Source organism: Pangasianodon hypophthalmus, chromosome 7 (genome assembly GCF_027358585.1).
Source record: "Pangasianodon hypophthalmus isolate fPanHyp1 chromosome 7, fPanHyp1.pri, whole genome shotgun sequence".
Classification (NCBI taxonomy): Eukaryota; Metazoa; Chordata; class Actinopteri; order Siluriformes; family Pangasiidae; genus Pangasianodon; species Pangasianodon hypophthalmus.
Window position 1 is genome coordinate 28,626,191 of NC_069716.1, and position 6,784 is coordinate 28,632,974.

The 6,784-nt window shown below is 36.3% G+C and overlaps 1 protein-coding gene across 1 annotated transcript in view; it reads left to right on the forward strand.

The window, feature by feature from the left end:
* Positions 1-5,076: 5,076 nt before the first annotated feature.
* Positions 5,077-6,784, forward strand: part of det1 (DET1 partner of COP1 E3 ubiquitin ligase) — a 12,328-nt gene continuing 10,620 nt past the window's right edge. Inside the window, exons 1-2 of the mRNA XM_053235233.1 lie at positions 5,077-5,242; positions 6,402-6,784. The exon at positions 6,402-6,784 is cut by the window's right edge and continues 374 nt beyond it. Coding sequence (XP_053091208.1) covers positions 6,430-6,784 — 355 coding nt within the window. The 5' untranslated portion in view covers positions 5,077-5,242; positions 6,402-6,429. The remainder of the gene's footprint in view (positions 5,243-6,401) is intronic.

The following is a 6,784-nucleotide window of genomic DNA, read 5'->3' on the forward strand; positions in this document are numbered from 1 at the left end:
GCTTCGCCGAGGGCCGCTAAAAGCCCGAGCGGGCCACGAGGGTTCTGTGAAGAAATGAGAGGAAAAAAATGGCCTAAAAGGAAAGACGATGAATCACGTTAAAAACAAAAAAAAAAAAGCACTGAATGAAAGCCTGTTATTTGGGAAACTGTAGGACCGAAGCTCACGCTGTCATCTTATACATATTTGGCGAGCACCTTACCTCCGAGAGAGAGAGAGAGAGAGAGAGAGAGAGAGAGAGAGAGCACTCCAAATTCAGACATATTACATTAACCGGGATGTTTTTTTTTTTCCTCGTCGTTCATGGTCACAGCATGCCATTTGCAAATTACAACTTATATAATTCTACCGAGCCGGTCTCGACATACTCGGGTCAGGATAATTGGGTACAGAGCCATTATCATACTCTCAAGGCCAAGTAGGCCGTACAGGCTTCCTTCTGCGCTCCGTCCTCCCTTTCTTTTTTTTCCTTCATCATTCTTCTTTTTTTCAATTTCCAAGCACTCAAAACCCATATTGAAGAAAAGAGCACTAAATGAATTTCGGACAATAATGAGACTTTACCTGATGTCGTAGCTTTTGATGATCTTCATCAGAATTACTGAAGCACTATTTCAGCTCCACTCTAAAGCTTTAACCCTCAAGTCCCTCTCTCTCTCTCTCTCTCTCTGTCTCTCTCTCTCTCTCTTTTTTCACTCCGCACTTCATATTCGTCCTCTCGGGGACCAGGAAGAAAATGGATTGGAGACGAGAGCATTATGGCAGAGCGGAAATATGGAGTATTAGACTTTTGTTTGCAGGAAGATAACGTTGGCAGGAAATCAGTGTTCAAATCCTGAGCTTCATTATTATTATTCTTATTAAAACACATTGTTAAAAATTCATTTTTGCATTAAAAGTAAAAAAAGGCAGCTAATCTGAAACTTTTTTTTTGGTGTATAAGATACAAGATGCAAAGATTGAACAAACCTAAAAACTTTGTTTAAAAATTGATTATTATCGTGTTTAATAGCTGTACGCTATAACAAAATTAAAATACACGTAAATCCCATTTATACACAACACACTTTTTTCTTCTTAGAATATTTTTGATAAACGTCTTCGTGTTAGCTTTCTACTTTACACTAGACCTTAAAACTACACTAACCTTAAAACTAAGCTAGTTAGCATCTTGAAAAGCTAGTTAGCATCTATTCTGAAAATCATGTGGCATAAATTGAGCCCGATAATCTTAGCAAGATAATGTGTTTCTGATAGCTAGCTTTGCGTATATTAGCTAGCTACCCTCGGGCCATATTTAGAGCCAGAGACTCAAGTTCAGGAATTACGCAGGGAAAGTTCCTTGTGTTCAGAGTCGTGTTACGCAGCTACTTAAGGCGATTTTCTGCACTCTAGAAAATTGTCTAGATAGATAAACAGAAATGTCTGAGACAGGGTTTTTCGGTAGCGTCTAAACACAAGCACTCGTCTTTAAACCTGAGAAAATGTTTTTTTTAAATGAAATATTAATAAATATTTAAAAACTTATTAAATGCTTGCAGTTTTTCTAAACAGTTCTTTCATCAAGGTGCTAAAATGTTCTCATGTGCACAATAGTATAGTCGTGTGTCGTTTGTGAACGAGTCGACTCTTTATTTCGACTCATTGAGATCTGACTCACATTTATGAACTGTTTTTTTTTTTTATTTACATTGAAATTGTAGGAAACGCCTTTGCTCTTGCAGTGTAATTTAATCCAAATGCTTCTAGAGCATTCTGGTGATGTTGTTTAAATAAAATAAAACTTCCACGTCTTCATCTGTCCAACCAGCGTGTGAAGCTCCTCTGAGGTCATGTCATGATTTGATATAACGCTTAAACACTTGACTTACATCCAATATGTCATCATTTATTCAAAACTAATGTGTCAAAATATCATAAACAAAATATCATAAACTTCATCCAGTTTAGAACAAAATGGCAGCGAGTCGTTTGGGAGCCGAAAGAATCGACTCTTATTGGTGAGTCAAATGATCTGACTCAGTGAACGAAAGGCTGGATTGCCATCAGAAATGTAAAAGATCATGAATTTACTGTTTGATTTTAAAACAAACCTCCAGCTTTTGTATTTGTTTTGGGGGAAAAATGACATGTTTATTCTAATTTATGCAAAAGAAAAATCCTAAAAATCAAAACATGGCTTAATATATTTCGGGAAAACTGTGGACACTTTGTAAGACAGAGATGTATTCAATATTCAGAATAATCATTCTTGTGTCCCAAAAACCCTGATTTAATTCAGGCTCCAAACTCATAAACTTTGATTAATACAATGCTGATATTATAAATCTGGTAGAGTCTTAAATTATTCATTATTTGGGAATTAATTGGGGAACAACACAATATAATAGAAGTGGAAGAAAAGAGTCAATAAAGCAGTTCATTTTAAGTCTAGTATCTCCATTTATTTATAATTAATTAATAAATGCTAGTTAATTAGTTTAATATGTGTTATTGTATATGTTAGACGTGATCCTGTGTGTATGCACGTGTACGGAGGCGGAATATAAGATAAATACTGAAGTACAAAATATTAATAACACGAAGCTCTTTCTTTGTCGACGTCCCTTTTTTTTTAATGCCGTTCTCGAGGACTTTTTTGCTAATTGTAGTCGACATAAAAACGTCCCCGTTGCTCCTAAAATTATAACCTCTGCCAAATCACGGCGAACCTCCAATACTTTCTGACATGAAAGCATCTCCATGGCTAATGTTCGGTTTTAAAAGAATGACCTTTTTCATAATCATTATGGAAATAGGCTTGTCGGAGGATGTCAATTGACATTTTGAAATGGTGTGTTAATTTCATAATTTTGTGGAAAATTGGACCCGCGCCCCATTGAGCAGCCGTATGAAAAGGTCTATTTACAAAATCCAAATGTTCACCAGAATGTTTTAAACATCCGTCCGTCCGTCCGTCCATTTGCTCCATCAATAGCAGAAAGGACCAGGAGGAGGAGGAGGAGGAGGAGGATGAGGAGGAGGAAGTGGAGCTCTTCTTCACCTTTTCAGTGTAATTTGTTAATGGTGGAGCTTTTTTTTTTTTCCACCGTGCATTAGACCTCTTTTTGACTTTAATATTAACTCCTGATGCTCTTCGGATTAAATCCTGTACAAAATAAACGCTCCGACAGTCTCGTCTTCTAGAAGCTTCTTCGCAGATGTTCTGTTTATTTATTTAGACTCCAGTGCTTCTTATTGTGGCATGTAAACTCCGCCCCTTTTCCTGCAAGATGGAGGAATATGCTGTGTGTAGCTATTGATTACGAAGAAGACGTGGCTGTAGTCGGATCTCACGAGCAACGTTTTGTACAATGGCAACAAATTTATTTCTAAGTTTCTAAGTTAGCGAGTTTTATTTTTTGTTTCGGCTCATCTTAGCTACGTAAATATTTACATTTTTAAATATTTTAATAATTAATTACACAAACTGTATGTTTTTTTTTTTTTTTTTTTTTTTTTTTGTAAATTTTGTTAAAATACTGTCTGGTCCAAAACTACAGATCAGATACATACTATTTGATTTTAAATTTTAAAGCCATACAGTAACATGAATAAATTTTTTTTTAACGCAAGCAAACAACAGTGAAGCAAAGATTTATTTAAAATGTATTTTCTTCTCATATAACTTTTAAAGAAATAAACATTTTAAAGAAATAAACACTTCTGGGAATTCGACAACTCCTGCTACATACAGTACTATTATACTGAGTAGCGGAGTTACTGTTAGCTCTCTGAGGCTGATTATATTACAGCTTTACCCCTGACTGTTACAAAGCACTGACACTGGAGACTCCTTCCATAAACGTTAAATAAATGTCTCCTTACAGATATGAGCTGTTACTATAGAAACGATACCGTGTTACAACAAAAGCATTAATTTAATATAAACCTGTGAATTGCAGCTGCGCTACTGTCAGAGCTGCTGTTCTAGAAAATTAATCAACACCTTCTGACCAATCAGAATCCAGAATTCAGCAGCACTGTAGTATAAGGATTAACATTGTGCCATGTTCACTCAAGTCTGTCCACTGTAACCAGGATGATATCCAAACCAACTGGACAACACTTTTTTTTTAGTCGAGCGTCATTGTCACCGATGGTGACGGAGCGCTGCATGATGTCACCAGGAGACATCTGATGGGTCTGAAAGGTAGATAAAATGATATCGCTGACTCTTACTGATGGAGACAATGTATAAAGACTGAATTCTCCATCGGCGACATTGAACGACACCAAGTTAGGGTAAAAAAAATTCCTCCAAAAAGTCACAAAACACCCAAATCACACAAACTCCGCCCCCTTTTACACGAATAAACTCCAGCTATTTATTCTCAGTTGGAAAAGGGAAAGAGTGTCCGAGAAGACACACGGTCAAAACCAAACCGATGATCCATGTAAATTGTTAACGAGATGCTACTGTAGAGCAAGACACGCCCCCGAGGGCGGGACATATACCATCTAGAGAGCATTTAATTGGACAACAATTGTGACGATGTATAAAATTGTGATGTATAAAATTAAAACTTATGATGAATATCTACAAAACGATTTACATTTTTAAAATCCGGATATCATATCACTATCATATTAGTGTCCATAACACTAAGGGAGTGTTTCTTTAATAGAAAAGGTTCTAAGTAACACTTTTTTTTAAACTTAATTAGTTTATTCATAAATAATGAATAAAATAATAATAAATAAACTTAATTACTTAATTAGAATGCTTAATTATCCAGTGAATCCTTAAGGAACCAATTTTTTTCTATTAACAGAGTATTTCATTAACAATATGCACATATTTTAATAACATTAATGCTCTTTTGTGTGCAGTCCTTTATGAACTGACAAATGAAACGTGCTTATTTACCATTAAAAAAAATCTCATGAATCTTTACATCATTTAGAGTTTAAGTTCTGTTAATAAGGCAGTGTATTTGAGTGTGACGCTCCTCCGTGCCTGCAGGTGGCGCTGTGGAGAGAAACAGCTGTGTTATCCGCCCCGAACCATAAGATGGTGCGCATGCGCAGTGACAACCCGGAAGCGCTGAGCGATATCAGCGCCGTAGCAGGACATAAACACAGCACCGTGATTTATTTAAAATAAAAATAAATTAAAATGTATTTTTAATGAATTTCGAAAGACATACGGAATATAAAACAGATATATAAATAAAACTGTCTTCTGGCTAAACGAATGCACGTAAGTTTTATGTTTATTTGCTAACTAGCTCATGAAGTTGTTTATGATGAGAATAAACAATAAAAATTTTAAATAAACGTCGCTTAGTGCTGTTTAAAAATATTTTTCTTTACTTACTTTTTCTAAATGACTTGAGAAATAATTAAACAGTTTCAATTAAATTCACTGACTTGAGACTTTAGAAAGAAAGTATAAATATTAAACTGTGGTGTGTATATATGCTGATATCCTTTATAACTTAGATAAATGTCTATAAAATGTTAAACATAGAATATAAGTCATTAATAGTCAGCAAAAAAGGCAGTACTAATTGCTGTATATCTCTTTTTTCCTCCTCTAAACCCAGTTAATGCATTTAAAAAGCTCATCTAGCAGCACATGACTGAGTAGAGGTGGGCGATATGATTGAAATGTCACATCACGATACTTTTCTATGATACACGATATGCATCATAATATACACACTGATGAGCCAAAACATTACGACCAGCGACAGATGAAGCGAATAAGGGTGATTATCTCGCTACAGTGGTGCATGTCGGGGTCTGGGATGTGTTAGAAGCTATATATTGTAGAAACTTGTAGTCTATTAATCATTAAATGAGTTTCAGCCTTGCTGTAAACTAAAGATGAAAAAAAACAAAACAGTAAATTCATGTTGTAGATAGAAAGATTTTTTTTTTTTTGCTAGTACAGTATTTGCCATATAAGAAAAAATATCAGTGCATATTTGAATCTTGGGAAATGTTCACAAAACCTCCTGAACAGTCCTGGTTTTTGTCTTTGCAATTCTGCAAGTACAAATAATTTTTTTTAAACATGACTGTACAAAAATATTCTAAATAAAAAAATTAGTAATGGCTATTTTTACATCAGAGAGTACGCTTAGTTTATCAGACGAAGTGAAATGGATCTGAACGAATCTTTTAGCTGAACTGATTCAAACGACTCACTAACATAAAAGAAAAACTCCTTTCCTTTTACAGTTTGTTTTATAAATTAAAATAATGTTTTTCTGTTTTCACGTAGACAATGCTGTCCATGACGTTTGTAGTCTAAATGAAAATCAGCACAATGAATCTGAATGAATCTTTTAGCTGAATTGATTCAAATGATTCTCTCAAATATTTAAATATTTTCTCCTTTTCTTGGATTTCAGTTCTGTCCGGAACGCTAGGCGTTCCCTCATGGCGTCTTCAGAAGACGAGTTTATGACCCTGAAGCCGCGCCGCATTCAGAACCAGAACGTCGTACACAGGCTGGAGCTGCGGCGCATCAGCTCCGGCCGACCCGGCGCTCACTGGTACCGTGTCCGCTGTTTCCACCAGAACCTCTTCCCCAACTTCACCGCCGTGAACGTGGAGAAGCCGCCATGTTTCCTGCGGAAGTTCTCTCCGGACGGCCGCTGCTTCGTCGCGTTCTCCTCGGACCAGACCTCGCTGGAGATCTACGAGTTCCGGGGCTGCCAGGCGGCCGAGGATCTGCTCCAGGAACACGACGAGGCCCGAGACGGCGAGGTTCTGAGCGAGAGCGTGCGAGCTC